This window comes from Pezoporus occidentalis, unplaced genomic scaffold, assembly GCF_034315485.1.
Source record: "Pezoporus occidentalis ecotype Australia unplaced genomic scaffold, CSIRO_AGI_Poc_V1 ctg312, whole genome shotgun sequence".
Taxonomy (NCBI): Eukaryota; Metazoa; Chordata; class Aves; order Psittaciformes; family Psittacidae; genus Pezoporus; species Pezoporus occidentalis.
Window position 1 is genome coordinate 121,111 of NW_026915073.1, and position 26,991 is coordinate 148,101.

The 26,991-nt window shown below is 46.2% G+C and overlaps 1 protein-coding gene and 1 long non-coding RNA gene across 4 annotated transcripts in view; one reads left to right on the top strand and one right to left on the bottom strand.

Moving 5' to 3' along the window:
- Positions 1–3,924: 3,924 nt before the first annotated feature.
- Positions 3,925–5,250, bottom strand: LOC134168509 (uncharacterized). The gene is made up of 3 exons (XR_009966575.1): positions 5,065–5,250; positions 4,653–4,817; positions 3,925–4,462 (listed from the first exon to the last, which is right to left on the bottom strand). It is a non-coding gene; the product is annotated as an uncharacterized LOC134168509 (long non-coding RNA).
- A 640-nt stretch (positions 5,251–5,890) lies between these two features.
- MYO1D (myosin ID) overlaps positions 5,891–26,991 on the top strand; it is a 111,976-nt gene continuing 90,875 nt past the window's right edge. For all 3 annotated transcript variants that reach the window (XM_062628260.1, XM_062628261.1, XM_062628262.1), the window contains exon 1: positions 5,891–6,025. In XM_062628260.1, the coding sequence (XP_062484244.1) occupies positions 5,931–6,025 (95 nt within the window). In that variant the 5' untranslated portion in view covers positions 5,891–5,930. The remainder of the gene's footprint in view (positions 6,026–26,991) is intronic.

The following is a 26,991-nucleotide window of genomic DNA, read 5'->3' on the forward strand; positions in this document are numbered from 1 at the left end:
TGCTTGCAGCAGTTGGGAGTTGCAGCACGTTTTGTAGTGACTGATTGGGAAGGTTTGTGCCCTCAGGAGCCCTTTTGCTAGAACGTTTGATGGTGAATGGATGATTGACACCCTGAGTTATGTTGATACCATGCAGAGTTTGCAGTCCCTTGGCGGATCCCCCTACAGGGCTTCCTCACCTTCAAGGAGTGGGGGCTTGTTCCTTCCTTCCTATGACTGGTCTTGAAAAGCCTTACTTTTCTGTTAGCAGCAGGGATTAGTGGAAATGTAGGAACTGTGATCTATGAGGGAAGAATGAACAAACTGATTTGTTAAGTGCAGAGGAGCAGAGCCTGGGGGAAGACAAGCCAGCTGTGAACTAACTGACCTCCAGACTCTCCTTCAGCAGCTGCGCTTCCTGCACTGCTGTGATAACCACCCTCCAATAAATAAAAGGCTGCCATAAAAAGAAGTGAGTAAACTCTCCTCTGTGTCTGCCTGGAAAGGATGAGAAATCATGGGATGAAGCTGCGGTAAGAGAGCTTTAGTTAGACATTTGGGGACTGGCTACATGTAAATACAGCAATGCGCCAGAACAGATTGTCTGATGGGAAGTCTTCATTAGTGAAAATTTCAGGGGGAAGAAAAAACAGATGAGACAAACATCCATCATGAAGGGTTTAAGTCGCACTTGTCCTGTGTTGGGACAGGGCGATGAGACAATCCATCAAGGCATGGGGCACTCCTCCAGTTCTGTTTCCTCTGCTTCTCTACTTGTTTTAATGAAAACTATTTGGATGTCATACAATGGGGTAACAGCACAACTGACCCCCCCAACACTGTGTGAGGTCGGGATTTCAGTGGTCAGTCTGGGTTTACATCATTTTTGTGCTTGTCGAGGCTGGCTCTTCAGGTTCACAGTGCATCTCCAGGCAAGGAGGGATGACGTTTGTATCCAGGCTGCTGGAAAATCAGCTGCAGTCAGAACTGGTGGACACCTCAAGAGGTTTCTCTTCTGTTTGGATGAGTCTGGTGGTTTGGGCTGGATTCCCATCTCTTGTCAGCTTGGGGAATCACAAGCATATATGTAGGTACAAAGTGGCTCATAGTGAGGCTTTTGCCCTAGGGCAGGTTCCTTCCTCTCCAGGAAGGAGAAAACATGTTGGGCGCTGAGAGACAAGGCAGTCGCATAACATGCTGCCTCTCAGTCCTCCAACTCTTCTACCCTCTCCTCCCAGAAAGAAGAACATCCTCAAGAGGATTCTCAGGAAGATGTTTGGGAAAGATTTGCCCTTAATAGAAGCAAAGGCTCCTTTATCTGCTTTGTTCTATAGGATGTCCTGAAAGGGATGTCAGTGATGTTCTCCCAATACAAATAGCTACTTATTTGTGCATCAGTCACATTAGGGACTTGGGAAGTCTCATTTCTGTCTTTGTAATGTTTCCTGGAAAATGGCATATACACAGCATCCACTTTGTATAATTACACAAAGCCTGGGAACTCAATATTTAGTTTTGTTTACAGCTTCCCATCCTCCTCGCTGGCTAGAGACCATAACACTGCTGTGCATGGGATAGACTGGAAATTCTGATCGGATGTGGAGGGCTTTTTCCTACTTCCCTTTCTGGAAAAACAGAGAAGAGGGAACAGCGTCCATTCACAAATGGTTGATGCTGCGGAGGCCCGTGGGGCTCCTTTACCAGCAGTGAAATTGTAGAAAGGGGGAAGGTGACCTGCAGAATAAAATAGAAGAATTATCAGAGGAAGCTAAAAAAGAAGAAATGAAGTATCAATATAATTTACAAAAAGCAAAACTTGTGCTTTAAAGGCAGATGATTAGTTAAGGCGTCAGATAACATCCTTACAAGCAATGTCTGTATCTGTTTTGTCCTCAATTCCACCCTTCCATCTCAGGGAGAAGCCAGCTCTCAGGGCGGCCTGTGCCTAGTCTCTGGTGTGCTCCAGAGATGTGATTATGGTGTGTCCAGACCCACCTGGGTGGACTGTAAGACCAACGTCCTGACTGCACTCGAGTGCTCTGTGGCACACAGCTGCCATCATTTGCCCTACAGGGGACATGTCCCTGCGCTGGGCAGAACTGCACGCCTCGAGCTCACCCCACTGGACCCAAGCATGGGCAGGCAGGGATGCTGGAGCCCCCACAACCCCCTCATCCATGGGGACCTCATGCCCTGGCTGCACCTGACTCCTGCATGGGCAGAGTGGCATCAAGCCACATCCCTTCTGCTGTCCCCAGCTACCAGCTGGCCACGACACAGCTCTTTGCCAGTAGCTGGAGCAGGCACATGGCTGACACCTCTCACCCAGCTCACTCCAGCTCCTGGAGCCCCAGTCCTGTCCCACTTCATTTCTGTGGATAGGCTAAACACAGCCAAACATCTAAAAGCTTTGGCTCTCTGACAGGTTTCCTGCCCAGGCACAGGCTCCAAAGCCCATTTGCAGTTTCTCAGCTTGCGGCAGCCAGTGGCAGGGATCATGCTCCTGACACATGGGACAAGAAACAGCAACTTGTAATGGCTTTTCCCTATCCTTACCACTGCTCTACGCTCAAGTGTGAAGCAGCTCCACTGCTTGTTTATCAAAAGCTGTTTGCTGCCTAATTTAGGATCATCTACTTGTAAGTGTCCAGCCTTAGCTGTAAAACCCACAGCTGTGTTTTGCAGATGAGACGTGGGTTGGTTTCAGATGTTATTTTCGGAAAGGCAATTGTGATCCTGAGCAAAGGCAACTCAAATGGCACAAGTCCGTCCTTTAGAGTAGCGAACTGTGAAAGCTGAGGTCCTCCCTCAGAGCTCTTGAAGGAGAGCAGCCTTGCTCTGCTAATTTTGCACCTGCAGACTGAAAAAGGCACCTCATGTTTAACCCCTTAATTTCTTCAGTCTGTCTGGGCTTCTATCAGCAGCATAACTTAAAAGAAAAAACCCATCCTGAAAAGCCCTTTCAGGCCCAGTTACTTGGGGTTCATCTTCCTGCTTCTACCAAAGCTGCTGTTTGGGATAATAGAGGAGAGGATTTTCAAAGGGTGTCCACATGGTGAGTGCAGCCTCAACAGGGCACTTCATTGCTTTCAATTTTTGCATCAAGGCTTTACATCCAGATGTTTTCCCATTGGAGGAGGAGGTTGCACTTGAGAACAGAGTGCAAGAGCAGAAGAACCAACAGTAGGGGCTTTTCCGTGTGGCTGCTGGGGTCTGGTGCAGGGGGATCATGCCCATGCTGGGGGTGAACCTGTGTCAGGGGCTGCCCAAGCGCAAGGAATTACTGCTGCCACAGGGTCAGTGTCACACATTTCTCTCTTCCCCCAAACCAGACCACCCAGCAGATTTTTCTGGAAAGTCACTTAATTCTCCCTGTGCTTCAGGTCCCTATTTCTAACACAAGAACTCTGGATTCTAAACCCAGGGGGATTGTAAGGGCAAAACAAGGGGGAAAAAAGAGCAAAATAAAGGGACTGAGGCATGGATCCTAGAGAGCTGAGGGTCCACTCAGTTAGGACTGAGGCTGCATTGGCATCAGCACCTTGTAGCTGGGTCTGCATCAGGAGGCCAACACAGCTGCATCAGTGTGAAAGAATATAGGTTTTCAGATAAGAGAAAGCAGCATTGATAACATCTGCTCTCCTGAGCTGCCCTGGGCCTGCTCTCCAGGAACCTCCCTGGTGATTCCTCTGCTCCAGCTGCTTTCCTTTAGAGAGCTGGCCGTGAATCTAGGCTCAGTTTTACTTCTAGGCTGGAGAGATCATCTACACAATTACTAGGGGCATTAAAGAAGTTAGACAGCAGTGCTGCAGTGAAGAGGTTCCATAGCCTGGAATCAAGTCACTCAGTGCCACAGCCCAACACAGCATCACCAGGGGATGCTGCTGCTCTCCAAGCTTGATGTTTTCCCAGGATTTGGAGTAAGGACTGTCTTTCCTCCTCTCTCCTTTCTTGGCCAAATCTGGTGCAAAGAGGTGCCTGGCAGGCCCCAGGCAGCCTGGGCTGGCAGAGAAAAAGAGGTTTCTCTGGCCAGGCAGCATCCTGCAGACCTCCAGGGACCATTCATGCGCTTGCAGGCTGCTCTGCAAACACCCATCAAGGTGCAGGTGTGAGCACCTTCCCTCCTGCCCCCTTCCTGGGGCACACAGGGACCAGCTCCATGGTGGTCCAAGCCCAGCAGCTGCCAGCCCAGGTAGGAGTCTCCATTAAATAATGCTAATAAATACTTTATTTATCAAAACCACATTAAAACACTCTCTCAAGACTCTCCCCTCAGCAGCAGCTCACAGCTCGAGGGTCCTGCAGGAAGCTTGCAGAGCTCCCGCAGCAGCACCAGCTCCACAGCCAGCAGAACCTCTTGGTGACTAAGGTGACGCCTCCTGCCACAGCGGGACAACCGGGCGGCCTCCAGCGCCACGGCCCCGAGCAGCCAGGGGCTGGCGAGGGCAACAGCCACCAGGCAGGAGGCTCCGGGGGACCGTGCCTGTGGGGAGAGCAGCCAGAGAGCATCAGTGCAGCCGTGCACTGGCAGGGCTGCTGCAGGCAGGGGCCAGGCAGGGCTCCCCCAGCCCCATCCACCATAACTTTTAAGTCAAAACATTCCAGACTCAGCTAACACACAGGCATCCAGGCTTGGAAAGCAGCGGTTGCACCCAAGCCTAATGAGAATGTACCTGGTTTAGGAGCTTGTGGATATAGGTGGAATAAGCAACCTTCTTCTACTGCCTGCGGGGACAGAGGCGGAGGAGGCTGACAGGCACACCCAACTGCTGCCTTCTTCCTCAGGAAGACAAGGAGCTGAGGCTCCATCGCTGCTGCTCACATTCGCTGTGGCCCTGCTGAGGAAGAGGAGAGCAGAGCACTGCCTTCACCTTGAGCACCTCCACCTCAGCCTGGATTTCCCAGTGCATTTAATAAGCATCATGCAAAAGAGGAACTTGTGCTAACACAAATTAAAATTCAGCACATTGCATGAAGCAAGACCAGAACACACCCCGCTCAACAGAGAAAGCACACCAGGAAAGCAAAGCACAAATAAGGAAATTCAGAGTACTTGGGGGGGAACATTTTTTCCTCCCAGCTCACCTCTAAAAGCTGCCCCAGCCCTGTGTTTCCCAGGAACAGAGAGCTGGGAACCACTGCCTATATCCAGGGGGGTTCATTGCTTCCACCTGTGGGCTGCAGTACCTTGGGACCCACCCGGCTGTAGGGATGGAGACTGCGACATGTAAGGGGATGGTTCCACCATCTCACACCTGCACGTCTAGCTCCTGCTCCCAGCCAGCCATTCTTCCCCACAAAGCTCTTGCTGGTGAGGTTGGGCCTGCTCCCAGGGCCCCAGCCTTCCTTGCCCTAATTAGCATCATTAATCTGATTAGACCAAGGTCAGGACAGCAGGGCTCAGGGCACCTACAGGTTTTTTTTTTGCCTGGTTTTATTCCGCATTTATTTGAGAGTTTCTGGGGATTGTTTAAGAGCCAGAATGAGCAGGGTCTGGGAGGGCACCCAGGGGTGCTGGGTGCAGGATCTGATGATGCGTGGTGGGGTCCTGTGGTGGCTGGGGGGAACCCCTGGGTGCAGGACCTGCCGCCCTACAGTGGAGAGTCTCGGGGTTCAGGATCATTCTCAAGGTGTTTCTTTGGGGGTGCTTGGATGCAGACATGGGGTGTGGGGGGTCCTCTTTGGCGCAGCACCTTGATGTGACCCCCCCAGTACCGATGGGCGCAGTGTGCGCCTCTCTCCAGCAGGTGGCTCTCTCGCTCCCTCCCTTCGCGCTGGGCGAGGGGCGGGGCGGGCGGCCTGTCTGTTCTCGGCAGGCCGCCAGGGGGCGCCCCCGCGCCCGCTCAGCGCCCGCCGGCCCCGCCTCACCTGAGTTGGGGCGGGGCCGGCGGGCGCGAGGCGGGGCCCTCGCTCCACTCCTCGAGGGTGCGATCTCGGGCGGCGCCGTCGCCATGGCGGAGCAGGAGAGCCTGGAGTTCGGTAAAGCCGACTTCGTCCTCATGGATGCCGTCACTATGCCCGAGTTCATGGCGAACCTCCGTCTGCGGTGCGTGCTCGGGGTGCGGCAGGGACGGGTCGGTGCGAGAGGCGGGGAGGGCGGTGGAACCTCAGCCCCGTCCCTCGTTCCCCCGTTCCTTTTGCCGCCTCGGGGGGGGGGTGAGGGCTTGGGGGACCTCGTCTGCCCCGTTCTCCACACGCCATTGGTCACCGGGTGTGGGGCGCGGGTGTGCCGGTTTAGCGACCTGAGGCGGCCCCGCTGTGAGGTGAGGGAGCACCGCAGAGGAGCCAGCTCGGCACAAACCAGGGGTTTTCCGTCAGACGGAGCCAACTCGGAGGGACAAGTGGGTGTGAGGGAGCGGGGGGAGCGCACAGCCCTGCCCCGCGCTCTGTGCCGGCCTCCTTTCACCCCCATGGAAAACCCGCCTGGTCTCCTGCTCCGTCTCCTCGCACACCTCTGGCAGGTGCCTGCTGTGCTGCCGCGCGGGCGAGGTGGAGGCAGGAGAGAAGGGCAGTAAAAGTGCCCAGGTTCAAGGTTGCTGCAGCCCGCAGGAGCGTGGCTGCCGTGCCCGGGCGCTGCGTTAACGTTTGTGATCTTTATGGTTTTATGTCCCTCCCAGCGATGAGCTTCGGGAGGATCCACGCTTTCATCCTCTCTGAAGTACAGCTAAATCCTGAGCAGCACTGATGGGAGCACAGCCGGTGGGGACCCTCACTCTGCGGCTGCCTTTCACTTTCCGTTATAAAAGATTCATGGGAGCTCTTCCTGGTAAACTCTTATGCCCCTGCTTGTGCAAGGATTTGGTAATCACCAAAAGGAAGCCTTTGGGATAGAAACACGACGTATTGGCTGTGTCCTCTGTGTGTGTCCCCAGTTTTGCGAAGGCTTTACTCACTGTTCCTCTCCTGACGCTTCTGTTGAGAAGGTTGAAATCAGCAACTTGTCAGAGCTGTGCAGTTGTTGGACGCACCTCTGGCCATAGCCAAGGGAGCAGCGGTGGGATAAGCTTCTTCAGCTAGTAGGAAGCTATTGAGGACAGGGAAAACTGAGCTTTTTCAGGTAATTATGATGTCTCCCCTGCATGAAATCTCTAAGATTTTGAGGGTTTGGCTGTATCAGCCACTGAGTGCTCAGAAGTTCTGTGCTACGGAAGTGGCTATTGGAGTGTACCCGTGTTCTGTGGTGCTGCAAGATCAGGGCTGGGATCCTGCACTGAGGGTTATAACAGTAGCCAGTGTATTTGATACTATTTTTTTTCCATGTTTTGGATTTAACTGTGGGTAGGGGGGGCATTTGTGTTTAAATACAGAGGAAAACATAATGTGAACTGTTGAGCTTTGAACATGAGGAAGTAAATTAAGTAAATTTAAACAAATATTGCAGTGCCTCTGAAAGCTTAGACTTGTATTTCTTTTATGCATGCCATGACACTCTAATTGTATTACAGAAGGCTCACAAACAAAGTCAATGTAATTGGGAGGAAGCCTGCATGTAGTAGTTTGAAGTTTTATTCTTTGGTTAATGTGTACTACAAATCTAAAGCTTTGGAAAAGTATTGTTAGATAACTTAAAAATCAAGGTGGCGTGTTGGTTGCATTTAGGAATCTAATTGCACTGGTAGACTTTGCTGATGACTGGAACAGCAATTCTAGATCCTTAAAAAACAGAGGATGAAAAGCGGCAATTCTGGATCCTTAACAACTGATATGTAGTTTGATTAATTTCTTCTTTCTTGTCTCATTGCATGCTGGTCGTGCCTGAGGATGTCTGGATGTTCCTGCTGCATCTAACACACCTTTGAGTCCAATACCCTGGACAGTGGTACCAAACCCAGGCTTTTCCTTACGATACCAATTCGAACTCCACTTTCTTTTGTACCAGACACCTGTGCTGCTTTGGCTGTAACCTGCAGCTCCCTGACAGAGTTCTGCCCTTCAAGGTTGTCTTGTGTTTGTGCTGTGAGCAGAATGATCTTGTGTTGAAGAAAATTAATCCTGTTAATTTTTCTAACCCTCATGCTCTCATCCCCTGGCTTGTCTGCACTGGGATGTTTGGGAGAGCTCAGCTGAATTTGTTAAAAGTGTGGCTTTTCAGTAAATTTGCTGAACCCTGCTCAGCCCTGTTTGATGCTGCCAGTAGCACTGAGGCCCTGGCCTGCTGACCCAGCTTCGCTCTGGGGTTAGCGCATGTTGCTCCTCTTGTTTTTACTGCTTTGGAGTTGGTAATTAACTTGCTGCTGACACAGACCCAAATTACAGCTGAGGCTCTGACCTGTTCAAGGGTTGGTTATCTTTCGTTGTGTTTTGTCATGTTGTGTAGATGGCACGAGTTGCCTTTGTGCTCATCATGTGCTGAACAGAATGAAGAAATTGTTGCTTCTCCGTCATTAACTCCAAGTGGCAGGTTTGGATGGGCTCCACCCTATTCAATAAATCCAACTTTTTGCCAGAGCTATTTTTGTTCAGGGTCACTGCTTGACCCAAGATGGGTTGTGCTGGATTTAGTTCCCAAGTGAGCCCAGATGTGGGTGGAATTGAAATCATACTGGCTTTGGTGCATGCAAGGGTATTTCCCCATGGATGTCTTTAGTAGGAAAAAGAGAAATGGTGAAGTTGCACTTTTCATTGCTGTAATATTTAATGTAGTGGTGTTGACCTGGGCTGTATCAGTGTGGCTGGTTTGTTGGTGTGAGTACCTGCCTAGGTAGGTAGATGGATGCAGTGTGTGTTTACTACCTTAATTCCCAGTCCCTATGCTTCATGCCCTGTTGTTTGTAGGTTTATGTAGTGATTCAGCAAAGATATCATAGTGTTAATATGTATTTTTTTATAGCCATGCCTTACAACTACTCAACAAACTGGCCATTTCATGTGGACACTCAGGCAGTCACTGCATGTTACATGTTAATTGTAAATTAAAGTCACCTGCTCCTTGGATTCCTTAGTTCTGAGTGGGCCTTGTACCAGTGACTGGTTGTGATTCTTAGTCATAAAAATAATTAAAGGAAAAGAAAGAATCAGGACTATTGAAATGGTTGGTGTGGACTCAGGAGCTTCGTTCTTTATAGAACGCTCCAAAGCTTTTACAGAGAATTGTTCCCTAAGTGCTCATAAGGATGAATTTTTATAAGCGGCTCCATCTGATCAGTTTGCACCTTGGCACAGTCTGGCCTTCCCTTTAATCAGAGCCCTGCTGAGCTTTGTGGGCAGGTTGATTACCTCAGTAGCAGTTGGCATTTCAGTTCCTATCAGAGGACCCTCAAAACAGGGAATCTTCTTAAAATCAAACAGCTCTCGGGTCCCTCCCTCCCAATCAAGGGTTAGTATTTGGCTGTACTCTGAGTGTTACTTGCCTGTTCTATGGGAGAACATCCTGCTCAGGACCTGTTAAAACACTTTCATTTCAGTGGGTGGTTTTGACTTAACTTGTTAGTATTGCACAGTAGGTGGAGCAAATAGGTGCTTGTGGAAAGGGAGTAACTTCAGCCTAGCTTCTCCTTGCAAGGTCTCGAATGCTTTACAGGAGAGTAAGACACGATCCCCTCTGTGCTGGGTGGTGAGGTGTTGTGGGGATCTTGCTGGACAAACCCAGTAGAGAGAGCTCTGAGTGGAAAGCCATGCCGAAATGCAGGAATAAAAGAGACAATGATGTATGGCAGCAGCAGGGTAGTGTTCAGGGCAGTCCTGTTTGAGCTGTGTGCTCAGGGTCCTTCTGTTCTCACATCTAATTCGTGAGCAGGTGTTGCTTGACTCATCTTTCCCTCATTTCTAGTGTGTTGCTCGTTTCTCATAAGCATTGTGCAAATCCCCTCCTGGGAACATAATAGACCATTGTTGCAGTTATTAAAAAATTCAAGGGTTCATGAAAGGAAAATGGTGACAGCACCCAGTAACGTGTAATGATCATAAAATAAATATTGTGTTGTTTTGCTCTTTTTTTAACTAGTTCCAGCATGAAAGCCCATGTGGAAGCCAGTTCTTGCTGCTAAGACAGTGTCCCAGTTGTGCCAGCCCACCTGAGCCTGAGGATAGTGAAGAACTACAATGTAATAGTCTTTGTAGTTGTCTCCCTGCACACATAGTGATTTGAGCTCTTAAAGCAATACTTACTAAAACAACAGTTCTGCATTCAGTTAAAAACATGCAAAAGTGTTTTTTCTACTGTTTCTCAACTATTTCTTGCCATACAAACTCCAGCGTTTTCAAAGCTATCCTAAATTAAGGCAGTCGTTCTAAATTTGTATTTATTTCAGATACTTTTGAAAGATAGCATTTGGTATGATTAATAGTATTGTGGGTATTAAGAATTTATAAAGAAGATACGGTTCTCTGAGAATTCTCCGGGTTTGCTGCTGAGGCAAGTGTTTGCTGTGCAGGCAGGGTGAGGTGTGGGCTGCAGTTCTGTAAAAAGATTGTTGCAAACTGAAGCAGAATAGGGTTCAGATGCTGTAGTGAGAGATCTTGAAGGGATTTTCTTGAGACAGCTGTGTGTAGGCTATACCTTTCAGAGCTCTCAAAGACATCTTTTTCTTTCAGGTGATGTGGTGGGTTCAGTCTGTAGTACCTCTCAGTCCTAGAAATGACTTGGTTTGTGTTTTGTATGGCTGGTGTGAATAGCTGTTAGTCTCCTGGGTTTACAGCATGCTCCTCTGGAGGCAGTTTTGGACACAAAGAGCTGAAGATGGTGCTGAAAATGTACAAACTTCATAATCACCTGCAAAAGCAGCTAAGAAGCTCTGATGCAGTTGTTAGCAGCCCCTTTTAATAGGTAACATCATAGGGTATTTTTTGTGTAAATAGGCAGATGTTCACTCTTGCAGTTCTGAAAGACCAAACTCTTGTTGTTCAGTTCAGTCTCCTCTAGATCTGGAGACTGGACTATTTTCCTTTCATCTGTCCTCAAGAGGTCTGGCAAAACGTGCTTGAATCTGGGGTTGATCAAACACTTTAATTTGCTCCCATCTTCATCTTCAGAGGATCAAAGGCCCATAAAATCATTAGAAACAATTCTTTCTCAGCAGGGATGTGGATCATTGATAGCATTAGATTCTTCACCTGTACAGCACATTTCTGCTCTTCTGTTGACTTAATCTTCCTTAAAGCGTTGGAGCAAAGGGGGGCTGTCTATGTTGTAGTAATGTTTTTACACCAGCTTTCTTACCTTTCAAGTACCATATGAAACATTCAGATTTCTGGTTGAAGTTGTGGTAGGAGAGATCTGGCTTCACACTAGGTAGTGAAGTGTCTTTAATCCCAGCAGAGGAAATATGTGAGTGCTTGGTTTCATTTGTGCTTTTGGTAATGAAATATTCATGCTTAATAAACATGCTTTTCATGCCTTTAAGCCATTTTAATTTCCTCATTTTAAATAGATATGAATATTTGAATTGTTCATGTGGTAGTGAATTGAAAAGGGGCTGGGAGGAGTCTGCTTGCTTCTGGAGAGAAGTGCCTGCACCATAGATGTTGTAGGGCATTCCTCACTTCTCGGATGGTCAGCAGTTAAGTCTCTGAAGCTCTTCTTGGCTTCTTCTGAACTGCTCAGCTTGCAGAGAACTGTCTTGTGTCAGAATTAGGAATGAATGGAATGAAAATTCCCCTTAGTCCATCAAAATTAGAGTTACGAGCTTGGATGGGGGCCAGCTTGATGGAAAAGGCCATCGATCTCACTTTAGAAACAAATCCCAACCAAAGCAGTAGCAATGGGAGGCTCAAGGCCAGCTTTTGGATCCTGCGGGGACTGGATATTCAGCTTATGGAGCCGATGGCTGCTACAGGTGGGCTCAGCATTCCCTGACACAGAGCACTGAATGAGATGATCCTGGCGTGGGATTTGTTTTGCCTCTATGTGTGCTGAATTTATATAGTTTCACTGAATCTTCTTTTTCACATCTGTCTTCCCCTGCCTTATGGATACCTGCTGTTCTCAGAGAGAAATTTTACAGTAGTCTTTTTATAGCAGTGTGGGTGAGGTAGTGTTTAGTACATTTTAAGACATGCATGTTGAATAATATACTAGGTCAGATTTATGAATGAGATTAGTCTTTCAGGGTACCTTACAGCTCTAAATCCTCATGCTGGGAATGCTGTGCCTCAGACCTGCCTGGTGTCCTGGCTTGCCAGCTGACATTGATCTGCATTTATGGTACTTTTCAGAGCACAGATAACAGAATGCAATTGTAGGTAGTGAGCTAGCAGCAAGCTGGGAAGAGACATTAATGTTGCATGGCATCAGGTGTGAGGAAAAAGCCCCCCAGAATCAGTTTTGTAACCAGCACTAGTGTGAATTAGCTCAACAGAAGATGCTCCTCACTGCATCATTTTTTATGCTGTTTGCGTAGAGTATATCTACACAAAGTCAGCTGGACATTTAGGAATTCCTCAGCAACCTTTTTGCTTTCATCCTTGCCTCTTCTCTGCAATTCTTTTGTAGATTCTCATGAGGTAATATGAGTCCTGAAGATCCTCAGGGTGGGCAGTGGTTTGTGATGCTGTGAAGTAGCATCCTGCTCTTGTGTTTGACTACTCTCTGTTTGAGGTGGCTTGTATCACCTGCATCCTCCTAACTGAAGTAATTTATAATCACCTTCTGAATTTCACTAACTAAAGGATGGCTGCCAGAGTCTTACAGTAAATATTAGCTAATATTTCCAATGAGTCTTGTGGTCTCCTTTAGTCAAGAGCCCTTTCTATTGACTTCAGTTCAAAAATTTGTGGTTTTAGGTGGTTTTACTGCTCTACTGCTTCAACCACCCATTGCATTCCTTTCAGGCTGAGCAAGATTTTACACTACCTGAACATTTCCCCTTTGGTCATATTTACTTAAATTCCTTTTGGAGATGCAGATCTGGGTGGATATTTGACTGTTACATCATCAGTTCCTGGGTCATGGTTGAATCTTTTATGGAATGAAGAAATTCTGAGGTGGGGGAGGAGATGACAGATGTCTGAGCACAGGTTTGCCTGTGAGTGCTCAGTGAGGGAGTAGCAAACACTCATTTCGAGATCTTAGAAACTGTATTCTTCTAGAGTATAGTTTCTAGAAGATTCCTGATCCTTTCAGGGCTTTTTGGTTAGATTTGCTGTTGTGTGCTGATGTTTCTGTCTGTTAAACAGAGGTAAGTTTTCATTGTGGTGCTTTCAAATGCTGAAAGGACAGTTTGAGCTTGAGGCTGTTCTGTCTTTCAGAGGAAAAAGGGCATTAGATAAATCTACCTGTTGAAAAGACTTTTTTTTTCAAATCTAAATCTGAAACTGTTCCTCAGTTAGCCTCTATCTCTTGCTTGGAATGAGGTTTTCCTGTTCCTGGGGTTATTACAGCCAGATTTGTTCTCATTTGGTCTGTGTGTAGCCCATTGACACTGCACAGGGACCAGTTCTGTGAGCAGCAGTGTAGATGGGCAACACGTAGCATGCTGTCAGAGCTGATATGAGAAGCTGCGCATGTAGGAAGGGGGTAGCATGTAAAGACCTCATGAATAAAACAGTTGTTAATGATAAGCTCCTCAAATGAATTATACTTTGGGGAACCAGCTGAAACTTTCTGGGCTTTGTCCTGCCATTGTCCTGGGCTTTATTTATGGTGCCTAGAATGAGCCTGCAGTAGGGAGACTGAAGGGAGCTCGCGCAATTTACTGAATCATTCTTCCCAGGAAGCAGAACAGCCAAGGAGTAATGAGAACCCATATTTTAACAGCTTACTGGATGGCAGCAAAAGGCTGTCTCACTCTGAACAGCAAAGAAAAACAATCAAAACGTTCTCTTTTCCCACTGTAGGAACAACACGGCTTTCTTTAGGGAGAGCTCTTCTATGGTATATTGAGGTGGTAAAAGCTGGTGTGCCAGCCTGCAAAACCTCTGGTAAAGGCCTTTCTGTCACGGTTATCGGGTGGACAATGAGGCTTGCATGGGGTTAGACATCTTGTAGATGCTTACAGCTAAACTTTTGCTTTTATTCAGATTGCTCAGCTTCCACTAAATAGGTTATTTTGTTTACAAGAATGAATGCTAAAGTTTCACCTTCAAAGGAAAAGTCCGGCTACTGTTGTTTGAGGCCTTTCTTCCCCTGCACTGTTTATAAAGCAACTGGATATGGAGTTTATAAACTTCCAAGGTTGGACGTAGTGCCTTCCACTTCCAATACCAGAGTTTTGTGCCTTCTTAATCCTGACTTTAAAGACCAGGGGAATGAATGAAAGAGCTGTAAGTACAATTTAGGCCTCCAGGAAAATCCCAGAATCCCAGATCCTGAGCACTGGGAGTCTCTAAGTGAACGTGCTTAGAAAAATTGTTGTCCCTGCATACTGCAGAGAATATACTCTCCTTTGTTTCCTAAAATACAGGAAAGATGCTGTGCTGCTTTTCCTCTTGCTTGCAGGGGCACAAGTACCCCAGTATTCTTTTAAAGATGGATGTAAGCAGCTCCTTGGAGCAGTAGCTGTTAAACTTTGTTCAAAAGTACTTAGCAAGGATAAAAAAAAAATGTTATTTCCAAAAGGATTTCTGTAGCACTGAGGGCTTTTTTTGCAAATGAAAGTCCAAATTTACCACAAAAATGTCCCCGTAACCTCTTATAATTCAAAACACATTACTTGCTTTTCAAAAGCACAAGCAAATTACCAGGGAGACTTTCTAAAATAAGAATGAGGGGTAGATGTGTAACTCTGGACAATACTGCTTGATAATAAAGTGTTTCCTTTTTGAGTTTTGCCTGTGTTGCAGTAAGAAGAACTTTGCTCTATGTGGTTTCTATCATGACCTTCAGGTGAAGAGAGTGCTAAAGAGGCATCAGTATAGAACAAGGAGGATGTTCATCTCCTTTTCTTTCCTATTAAATGTAGCATTTGCGGCTCTAGCAAAGCAAACAATAGAAATCTTCTCTTTCTTTGTTCTTAACTTGGATTTTGGGCTGTACTGCATCCTGGCTTCCAAGGATACAGACATTCCTAAGCTAGACATCTCTAGTCTCTGGCAGCTCATTCCCCAAACCTGTATTAGTTGTCCTGAACTTAAACCCCTCTGAGGAGATGCCAAGAAAAAGGAGACACGTAGAAACCTTTTTAAAGGCGTAAAACTGCCAAGCGGGACTTGATGGGAAATCAAAGGCAAGTTGAAGAATTTTGAAATAATTGGACATATTTTGCTTAATTTTTCCGATCAGTTGATAGAAAACATGTTTTCTGTTAAGGGCTTACAGTTTTGGAAACTAAAAGGCAGGGGGAGCTGCTTATTGTGCTTTTAGCTAAAGTATTTTGGCTGCCTTCTTTCTTTTTAGGTGCTGTCACCCCAGTTCTGTGGGTAGTGAGGGGTGACCAGTACAGTCAGTCAGCCTGGAGCACTGGGTGTCGTGGGGTTTGGATGCTGAGTGTTCCTGCTCCCAGGAGCAGAGCAGTGCTAGGCTGGTAGATAAAGTACAAAAGGCAGGACTTTCATGACTTCTCAAAGGTGATGAGGTTGTTTTGGGGCTTTGGTTGTGATTAACTTCAGAGCCAGCCCTGATTTGTTGCTACTGAATTTGGGAAGAAAACTCTTTTAGTTGATCTTGGTCTTCTGCCAGGAGCCTTTCCCATAGCTAATCTGTAACTGTCAGTTCAGCTGCTTTGCTACAGACTGTTTTCTCAAGTTGGTGAGTAGACCCTGTACAGGTAGACAGATCAGAGGCATTTCGCTTTTTTTGTTGTACAGACTAGCTTGGGAACAGTAAAAATGTGTAGCAAACACTATACTTGAATCATGGAAGCTGTTGAATAGGGTCATAATATTTTCAACTCCATCTAATACAAAATTTTAGCCTTCTGCCTTTCCTGTAATGTCCTTCTATCTAGAAAAAAAGAAGTTAAATACAGTAACTTAGTGAATTTTAAAGACATTTTTTTGTAGCACCTTGTCTAAATTAAAGGAAAAGCTTGCTTGGGTTACATTGGCTAATGTACACTATTAAACCAAAATACATTGCAGGATAGAACAAATGAACAGGTTCTTACAGAAAGCCTGGCTTGGTCTCTAGGTCTGGTTTATGTTGCACTATGGATGTGGGAGGGCTTTGGAGAGCTCAAGTATTCAGGTAGCCAGGGTCAGCATTGTGGGTTAGTTGCATCAAGACACTCTTGCTGCCTTTCCAAAGGCTGCTCCATCCCTGTCAGTTATGTGGCTGAAATCTTGTGCTAGTAGTAATTCCTACTCCACTTTCACATTGCTTGTGCAGTGCCAAAGGATTTTATACCTCGAGTGCCAAAAGCGTGGGAAGCCCCATAACCAATCTGGGAAAGCTTTTGGGAGGGAGGAAAACCCCCAACCCTCTAACCTTTTATATGGAGATGTTATGGGCTTGTCTTAGCCCAGAACAATTTAAGATAAATGAGCAGTCTCTGTTTATCTTAATGAGACATTTGATGTGGAAGCTGATAGCACCCATGGCCAGATCCCAAGTGATTTGCTGTGTAGCTGCATGTAGGAAAATGGCACAATTGTGCCCACTCCTCTGGTCATCCTGGGTGTTCACAGGGATGGTGGGAGCCTCCCATACCCTCAGTTTATCTTCTCCGAGTTAGAGTGCAGTGGATGTTTTGCAAACTGAAAACTGCTCACTGAAGACAGCACTTTCTCTAGTTTTGACCTGGGTTTTGTTTGTGCTGTGGTGCCAAATTGTCCTTTTTTTTTTTTTTTTTTGATATGGGGAGGAAATAACATAGAAAAACATGCTACTCCATATCATGTACAAACCGTCAGGACACTCACTGCATGGAAGTGATGAGTGAGCAGCACTGACAAATTCAACCATTCACTGGTTTTGTTTTCTCCTTTCTGACAGTTAAGCCTTTGGGCTGAATGCTATGGTTGCTTTCAAACTTTTCTTTACAGTGATGAAAGCTGAAAACCTCTTTTAATAAGGGTGAAGATGGTTCTATTCATTCTACTCTAGGAGCATGTATTTAAGACAATAGTTGTTATGAGACGCAGGGAATAACTCACAAGTGCCAGTGGTGAGTATTGTTTGTCTGTAGTCTTGCCTGTGTTTACCTCCCCGCTCAGTGGTACTGTCACTGTTGATAACCCCTTGGATTGTCCAGTATTAACTTGTATTGACTTGTCCTGCCACAGAGTTTTCACACCAAGGATTTTGCCTTTGCAATTACATCTTGCACTCAGGGTGGAAAAGTGGAGTAGTTTTCAGCCCCACAGAAACGTTGTGTGAACACAGAGAAGGTATTGGCAACTGAAGGATTTTGTGGAGCAGATAATGTCAGAATTCACTTTCACAGGAACTTTACAGTGATGCAAGAGCTGAGGGCTTTCAGGAGGGATGTCCCTGCCCTTCGGCACTTTCAGGTGCTGCTGCTGAAGCCTGGGAACTGATTTGGCTGGATATGTTGTTTCTCAGCTTGGAATGCTCATGAGCCTTCCAGGGTTGGAACCAATGGTACAAGGTGATGCTGGGGGTCCTGGTCCCTTGGGGTGACAGACCCCCTTACCCCTCCGTCAGCACTTGGTTCCTGTCCAGTTGTCCTTGTTCCATCCGAGAGCTCAGCTCATAGAAGGTGTCAATGGAAACCCTCTTTTCTTGAGCACTTTTGTGTTTATTTTTTCTTTCTCGCATAGGTATCATATGTGTCAGCCTTCAGAAATGTTCTTCAGGGCCTTGCTGTTTAGCCAGCACTTGACCCTCTGGAAGCCTCAGAAGCATCACTCAGGTTACTCTGGTGCAAGTCTTTGCTGTTATGTTCTGCAATACACCCATTTTCTGGTGGTTCTGGACCCCACTGCAGTGTTTGTTGCTCCTTTGCTTTTGGCTTTCACATTTGCAAGTGTACCTTGCCATTCTTTGTGTGGCTTAGATTTTTCCTGCTAGATTTGCCTGGAATTACATCATAGAGAAGGAGTTGAAATAGTGATAATATATTACTTTCATATGAAGTAGAGGGCATCTGTTTGTTTTGGTTTGACTTGCTTTCTCACCAAGTGTATTTTGGGATCTCACAAAAACTTACTTATTAGATCATACTTGTGAAGACAGTACATGAGATTGTTCCTCTTATTCCAAATATGACCAGCCTGTGATCATAATCAACATTTGCTTCATCATTGTCCAGCTGCAATTCCCTGGCAAATCTGGCCAGCACCAGTGTTAATGTGAAGGTGGCTTTTTTTTTATTATGGACTTTGCTCCTTCTTTTCTGTGGGCAGATATGACTGTGCTAGGAGAGCAGTTTGGGATTTCCTCCAAAGATGACTCATATTTGCCAGATCCACATACAGCAAAAATAGGACATGCCATTACAATGTGTATTATTTAGGCTACTTACTATTTTATGCAGTAAACTGAACTTTAACTGGTAGTCTTTATCTGTGAGCTTGCTTTTCCTTCCCCCATTTGTCCATCTAAAGACAAACAAAACCCCAGCTGAAGCTTGAGTGTGTCTCCATTAATGTTTCTGCAGCTGTCCTGCCCTCCCATCTGCCTTGATTATATAACTGGGAGTGGAAGTTGCCCAAGGTGATCTTTCAGAAAGCAATAATGTGTCATTGCTGCCATTGCCTCTACCTCCTGGCTGGTTTCTGTAGACCTCAGCCTCCTGCTTGCAGCATGGATGTTCGTGGTTAGTGTGAGCCACACCAGGTCCATTTTCTCACTTCCTAGATAGTCCCTGCGTAATCTCCATTGCAAAGATGGTTTCACTGTTGCAAAACAACACCTGCAGGAAAGACCTGGTTTTGTGTTGGTGAACTGCCATGGAGTTGCATTTCTTGGGGGCTGTGCAGATCTCTGAGCTGATGGGATGGCGCACTGGGGGAAAACAATCTGGAAACTGTGCTATGAGGGCTGCCCAGAGAGCACAAACTGGCCTGATCAGGTACAGAAAGTAGCACCAAAGTTACTAGTGTTGTGATCTCTTCTGAGAGCATCATCATCTGAACCATCCAGAAGGAAGCTGAAAGTTCCTGATACCTTCCCCAGAGCAAGATCTTCCTCTCAGAATCTTCATCACCAACAGCAGTGTCTGCAGTTGGTCTCGCGTGGTGATGAACTTGAACACGCAACTGGAAACACATCAGGGAAACCTTTAGTTTCATGTTATAGAATCATAGAATCGTTAGGGTTGGAAAGGACCTTAAGATCATCCAGTTCCAACCCCCCTGCCGTGGGCAGGGACACCTTACACTAAATCATATCACCCAAGGCCTCGTCCAACCTGGCCTTGAACACTGCCAGGGATGGAGCATTCACAACCTCCCTGGGCAACCTATTCCAGTGCCTCACCACCCTAACAGGAAAGAACTTCTGTCTTATATCCAATCTAAACTTCCCCTGTTTAAGTTTTAACCTGTTACCCCTTGTCCTATCACTACAGTCCCTAATGAAGAGTCCCTTCCCAGCATCCCTATAGCCCCCCTTCAGATACTGGAAGGCTGCTATGAGGTCTCCATGCAGCCTTCTCTTCTCCAGGCTGAACAGCTCCAACTTCCTCAGCCTGTCTTCATATGGGAGGTGCTCCAGTCCCCTGATCATCCTCGTGACCTTCCTCTGGACTTCTTCCATCAGTTCCATGTCCTTTTTATGTTGAGGACACCAGAACTGCACACAATGCTCCAAGTGAGGTCTCACAAGAGCAGAGGGGCAGGATCACCTCCTTCGACCTGCTGGTCACGCTCCTTTTGATGCAGCCCAGGATACGGTTGGTTTCTGGGCTGCAGGTGTGCACAGCCTGCTCGTGTTCATTTTCTCATCAACCAACACCCCCAAGTCCTTCTCTGCAGGGCTGCTCTGAATCTCTTCTCTGCCCAACCTGTAGCTGTGCCTGGGATTGCTCCGACCCAGGTGTAGGACCTTGCACTTGTCATGGTTAAACCTCATGAGGTTGGCATCAGCCCACCTCACAAGTGTGTCGAGGTCCCTCTGGATGGCATTCCTTCCCTCCAGGGTATCAACCGAACCACACAGCTCGGTGTCATCGGCAAACTTGCTGAGGGCGCACTCAATCCCACTGTCCATGTCAGCGACGAAGATGTTAAACAAGACCGGTCCCAACACCAATCCCTGAGGGCCACCACTGGTTACTGGTCTCCAGCTGGACATTGAGCCATTGACCACAACTCTTTGTGTGCGGCCATCCAGCCAGTTCTTTATCCACCGAGTGGCCCATCCATCGAATTGATGTCTCTCCAATTCAGAGACAAGGATGTCGTGTGGGACAGTGTCGAACGCTTTGCACAAGTCCAGGTAGATGACATCAACTGCTCTACCCCATGTTATCCGAAGTGCTTTGAGGCTGCTGCTTGCAACATCATTGCTGTCTTCACATGGAACAGCGCCAGGAGGTGGCTCCCAGCAGGGACATTTTGTGTGGCTTTACCCAGCCTGAGGTGGAAGCAAGCCTGCCACCGGAGGGGTGTGCAGGGATCAAGAGGTCTCAGCTGAGGTGGTTTTAAATCTTTTTTCCTGGTATTAAAAAGAATTGTTAAGAACCTCCTTATGTTCCCTTTAAGTATCTACTGCATTTTCCTTGGTTTTTTTTTTAACTTTGCCCTGACTGGAGTCAGGGCAGTCTGGAATAACGTGTGTGGAATCGACAGCCCTGTTTTTTGTTGCATGCAGTTTTCCTTTGAGATGACCTTTAAGCCTTGTGTTAGTTGCATTTCCATTTAGGGAATCCTTAAACTGTTTGGTATTAGTGGGGGGGACAACAGATAGAATAAAAATATTGAACATTTGTTTTCTGAAAGTGAAACAAACCTTCTCGTGTGTCTTCAAAACTTCACCCAGAAAATACTATAAACTGGACTGCTTCCAGAGAGGTGACAGCAGGAGGGCGGCAGAAGCAGCTCTTGGGGTGAGGAGGTCCTGAGGCAGAGGGGGATTTACCCAGCACAGTGGCAGGTGACTGCTAAGGGCTAGTGCAGTGCTTACGTCCTGCCCAGCTGCAGCAGGAGAGAAAAGGTCTGGAACTGAGAATGTTCCATGTTCCCTGAAGTATGCTGGAGGCACAGGATTTCTCAAGATCCTGAATGTATTTTAAGTTTTGGAGAAACTGTGCCTTAGAGCAGCACTAGGGAAGGCTCTGGAGAGCAGCTCCTCATTGGGTCATTCTTGACCTCTTCACACATTCAAATTCTGGGAAAGCAAAGCTTGATGAGAGCTAGGTTGTATCAGGAGCAGTGGATGCATCTTGGAGTTTCACATTAGTGTCTAATCCTGTTTTGGAAACTTACTTCCTTTTCCTCCCCTTGTCATTTTATAATTTGTATGAACTGTTCAGCTGATGTTTCATGACTGTGATGAATATAAACTTTGGTTTCCTCTGTGTTCTCCAGTGTTCATGCCCCGGTATCGATAGCAGTGAACAGGGACTGAAGGTGGTCCTGAGGCTCAGTTGCTGAGTTCATGTCACCTGAGCCCTCCTCCTCAATCTGTGTGCCTTTCCTCCCTGCCCAGGAGCAGTTGTGGGGAGTGCTCTGGCACAAAGATCCCTCTGCCCTGAGCAGTAAGAGCAGTCCTGCACTCTGCTTTTGTACCTGTGTCAAAGTTTCACCCAGCTTCTCAGCTCTACACAGAGCTTATTTTGCTATGGAAGAAGGTGCAGGTCTTTCTGCTGGAGAGTTCTGTGGCCCACAGGTCACTGGAACTAGTTTACAGCTATTTTATTGTATTTGTTTACTTAGAATCTCTACAGGATGCTTGTTCCTTTTCATGTCCTGCTTTTTATTGTGCTCATAGGTGGTGAGCGTCAGCTGTGAAGGAGGCAGTGCCTGTGGCAGCAGCTCTGCCCAGGGGTGTCTGGCAGCACGAGGCCCATAATATGAGACTTTTTTATTCAAAACTGACTTTTGTTTGGATGCTTCACTGAATAATCTGTCAGTAGCTGAAATAATACTTTGATCCAGGAGCTGGCAGCAGAGTGGTGCTGCCAGAAATCCCACTTGCTTGTCTGGCTGGTTCCATGGTCACAGCTAAGAAAATGCCTTTGCTCATGCTGTGGGCCACTTTGGTTCTGGGTTGCCCTTTCCAGCACAGTACAGTACGTGCTGGCCACGGTGTGTTAGTTCCCCAATGTGAGGGGAAACAGGACCATGAGGAGGCCCTGAACCAATTCCAGGGTTCATGAAGCAGCAATAAAGCTGCTATTATAAATGAGCAATGGCTTGTAAAGGCTTGCAATCTGCTAATGTAGGTTACTGGCTGATACCATTGATTTAATTAACGGTTCTTTAATCTGGTTAGGTATTTTGACAGTCCTTTCCTAACCTTTCTGGTTAGATATTTTGACAGTCTGAACATGAGGAATTGGTCCCTTGCGAATTTGTGATTATTTCTCTGGGTCGTTTTACTAGTTGCAAAACCTGACGAATAAGCCTTAGCTGCACAGCATGCTGCTGCTCCTCAGCAAACTGAAGATTACAGCCTCAGCAATCGCAGTGGTGTTGAAGCAACTGGCATCCAACAAGCTGTAATTTGAAAATGGTACCACTGCTTGGCCAGTGTGCTGGTGGAGTTTAGAAGCTTTTAATACAGAATCATAGAATAGTTAGGGTTGGAAAGGACCTTAAGACCATCTACTTCCAACCCCCCTGCCATGGGCAGGGACACCTTACACTAAACCATGTCTACCTTGATAGCTTTGTTTTGTTATATACTGCTTAGATCTGAGCAGCGTGTGATGAAAGCATCACTTCTGCCCATCTTCTTAGCCTTTGCCTTATAATTACTCACTGTCAAAAGCAACTGGTGCTGTGGAGCAAGAGCCTGTGTTTAAATAACCAGTCCCACTTTCTGGGGCATGGTTTGGAACATGCTGTAGGGTGTGTGTCTGCAGCTTGTGCATTAACATTTGGTCAGTATATTGTGAAGCCGATGGTATCGTACATGCGTGCAGTGGAAGAAGCTTTTCCCTGTGAGGGTGGTGAGGTGCTGGCACAGGTTGCCCTGAGTTGATCATTGATGAAGAGTGACTACTGGTTTGTGAAAGGACAGTAAACAAAATCTGGCTTGTTTAAATTAAAAGTGCAAATGAACCCCAAAACCTGAGATGATGGAATTACACTGTCTGTTACGAGACAAGGAGGCACAAAAGTACAAAATGTAATCAGTTCTAAGTAACGTTAAGTTTGATGGCTTTGTAATGGAAAATAACTGCTGTGCTTGGAGGTAGTTGACATAGTTTCAGGCCCTCAGGGCCTCAATACAAAAGGTGTGAGAAAAGCAGAATAGAAGGACAGGACCTGGGATGGGGAGTATCCCGGACTAGCGGATGTCCAGGATGAGAGCAGTTAAACTAACTGATAAATAGAAGGCCAGGATGATTGCTATGTCTGTAATGTTAATTAAGCTTGTTGGGAAAAGTAAACGACCCTTAAAGACCACCACATTCTGTATGCATGCCGGAAACCTTTTGGAAAATGATGTAATATGCTCAGTAACCATATAAGGATGACCTGTATAGCAATTCGGGGACACACGTTAGGAGGAACTATCCCCTGTGTCTCCCGGCGCCGCAATAAAGAACACCTGCTTGTCAACTTGAAACTATTGGCAAGTTTGTTCCTGGAGTTTTCTCCGAATCAGTTACCTCCTCTCCCTCCAGGCTCCCTTCTGTCCCTGCTTCTCCTCACTACCACTTTACCCTCACCAACAAAAGGTGGAAGAATTGGAGGAATAACACTGATAAAGCAACACTGGGTGGCTGAGGGGAAATGATGAGTTATTGTTGCTGCCTGGTTGCGCAGGTTGGTTTGTTTTAACATACTGATCCTGTGTTCAGGGCTTCCCCTCAGTGTCTGCAGAGGCCACGCAGGAATCCTTCGTCCTGGCACATCTCTTTGTCTGATGGGTACCTATTGTTCTCCAGAATTGGATGAGCCATAGCCCAGAGGAGGTATTTTCAGGTGAACTGCCTCTTCAAGTGGTGTTAAACTGGTTTGGATCCCTGCTCTGTCTTGCTTAAGGTTACATCAACAAATCTGGATTGAGGAAAGAATTTTTCTTGTCTCAGGTTACTGCACAGTTTAGAAGGGTTTTGCATGGCCCGTTTCCTGGAACCATTGGCATTTTCACTGCTGAACTGTAATTCTTTTAGGACTGAGACACACATTTCACTACAGAAGCAAGTAGCTTCAGAAGTCAAAGCTTGCTTGCACAAGAGAAATGAAAAAAATAATTAGACGGCTTTTATCTACTCTGACCTGGGACTTTGAGAGAACTGAAGATACTGTGTTAATTTGTTTGCTTGGCTGGGTTTTCCATAGGTAGGGCCATTTCCTTACCTGTTAATGCCAGCCTGCTCCATTTAAAAGGCCCAAGAATGGGTGCTCTAGAGGAGCATTGATGTGCAGTCCCAGATTCCTTTGTTCTCAAAGGCCAGAGATGAAAACAGGATATAACTAAATTTTATTTCTTTTCCTGTAAGTCTCTCTTGAATGTATTTAGGAGGAAAAGAGTAATTTTGTAAATACATTCCACTCTCCTTTGGACAAAACCAGAATTTGTAGTAATTTTGTTGGCACTGCATAAAAGTGCTGTGAGAGAAACACTTGAACCCTGTCCTTATCTGCAAGTCTATCAAACTGTTTAGTTGTATCCCAAAGCTATAGATGCATTTTCCTACAGGACTGTATACGTGATCACTTTATTCATCAGCTTCAGTTAGAAGAGCAAGCCAGAACAGCCTGTGCTGTATTTGCTAGGAGGAGCCTTGTGTACATAAAGTTAGTTTTATGCCTGTATATATATATATATAAAAAAAAAAGTGGAAATACTGTACTCAGTGTAGATTTAGATATGTACACTCAGAGTCATGTAGTAGTGACTGTTGCAGTACAATCTATTAAGTATTTTAAATTCAAGTACTAAGGGTTGTGTATGTTGAGGGTTTAAAGTGTGTCATGGACAGCTGTGGTAAATGGTGTGACTCTTGAGCCAAACCTGCACAGGATTTCTTTAGCTAACGGAAGGACACTTTAGGGTGAGGGTGTTGACAGAGTTGCTGCTTCTCACTGGGTAAGCATTCATTGTACATGGGTTTTACAGAGCTGAACTCATGGTGTGTCATGGTTGACAGTTGTATTCTGCTGTGGATCACTAGTAGACACCTAAACATGGATTGCCAGCACTTTCCAAATCACAAACTATTTTGAGAAGAGGAAATGGCTTTAACCTGCCAGAGGGGAAACTGTGATGAGCTCTTAGGCAGAAGCTCTTCCCTGTGAGGGTGCTGAGGTGCTGACACAGGGTGCCCAGAGAAGCTGTGGCTGCGCCTTCCCTGGCAATGTTCAAGACCAGGCTGGATGGGGCTTGGAGCAAGCTGCTCCAGTGGAAGGTGTCCCTGCCTGATGGGCAGGGGGTTGCAACTGGATGAGCTTCAAGGTCCTTTCCAACCCAAAGCAGTCTGGTATTCTATGATTCTACGAAACAAAACCTATTTCCATCACTGCTGCTGACGCTGACAGAGCATGTCCTGTATAAACAAACATAACCTGAAGCCTCATCAGCAGCTGCATGGTGATGACTTTCAGCCTTATTTTCTACACCACCCCCTTCTCACACATCCATGATATCCTATAGCACCTTCCCAGTTTTCTGCATACACTGCACGATTAATAGAACTCTGTACTCATGACTAACTACACCTTGATCTATCCCACAAGCCATGGTGCCAAGGTACAACCATGATATTTTACAGGTTTCCTTTGTAGATGCTTGGAGACTCCATCTGCAGTCAGCTGCCCTGAGATGCTGATGTTCACATGCTTTATTGTTCTGCATTTGTTAAGCTCATGCCCAGTGCTGAGCTGTGAATGCTGCTGGAGTATCCTGAATACAGCATTGTTTTGATACAGGCCTCCAAAACCCCAAGAATCATCTTGCAGTGTTAAGATACGGCACAGCATCTGCAAGCACTCCCAAAGGCTTGCTTAGCCCTGTGGTAATATTAGAGCGCAAATAAAATTAGATGCCTTATTTAGACCAACATAGGCAACGCAAATCATGCAAATAATGTACATGCAGATATTTATGCATTCATCATCCATTGCAAAAGGAGTGAATTTCTAAATGCCAACAGTATGAGCTGTTAAACCCTGATAATGCAAGGGGAACATTAGCAATGTAGAGGACTTGCATGGTTTGATGATTGAAACAGATCACTTGATTTACATGCTGGTTTTTTTTTTCCTCCTTTTAAATTCTCACTGGAAAGGTTTTGTTCATTTACTTCCTTTTGATTTTACATGAGTGTTCTGTTGAGACAGCTCCCACTCAGCAGCTGAGAGACAACTCAAATGCTACTGTGAGACAGCACAAGTACCACTCAGAATTCCTATGTAGATAACCTGTAAAATACCTACAACTCATCTTCCACAGCTGAGATGACTGTGACTGATGCGCGGATTGACTCCACAACTCGTTAAAGTTGTAAAGTAGGTATGCTTTTTATTCAGCGCTGAGATGCACGGGTATAATTCCTCAAAGTCATGCGTACCTCAGTGTTGTTTCCCTCTACATTTATTCTCTAAAGTTATATATATTCATAAGGTTGCACAACACGCCTATACATATTCATGTCCTATCCCCGCTTCGTATTATAATGAGCCAGAAGGTCCTCTGCACCTGCGCAGTGCCCCCTCTGGTCATGGGCAGGGGTCTCAAGATGAAGTAACTGAGTCTTCCTCCTGTGGGTAGGGGTCTTCAAGATGAAGTAAATGAGTCTTCCTCTTCTTGCACTTTTCACCTTTCAGTCTTCACATATGGCCTTAAGGTTTGGTCGGTATCCCAGCCATAAACCATCTGCTTCTCCCCCTTACCAGTAGATTCAGGTGTCTGCTTTTCCTTATCAATAGCTGCTTATCAATAGGACCAAGTGTCTGCTTTTCCTTATCAATAGGACCAGGTGCCTTTGTTCTGCTTAGCAGGCATTTACAACAGACAATACTTTTGTTTAAGCAAGCAAATTCCTCTAACCCCCTTGTACAACCCCCCTGTACAACCCCCCTGTACATTGGTCAACTCTCTGCATCATGACCACACTG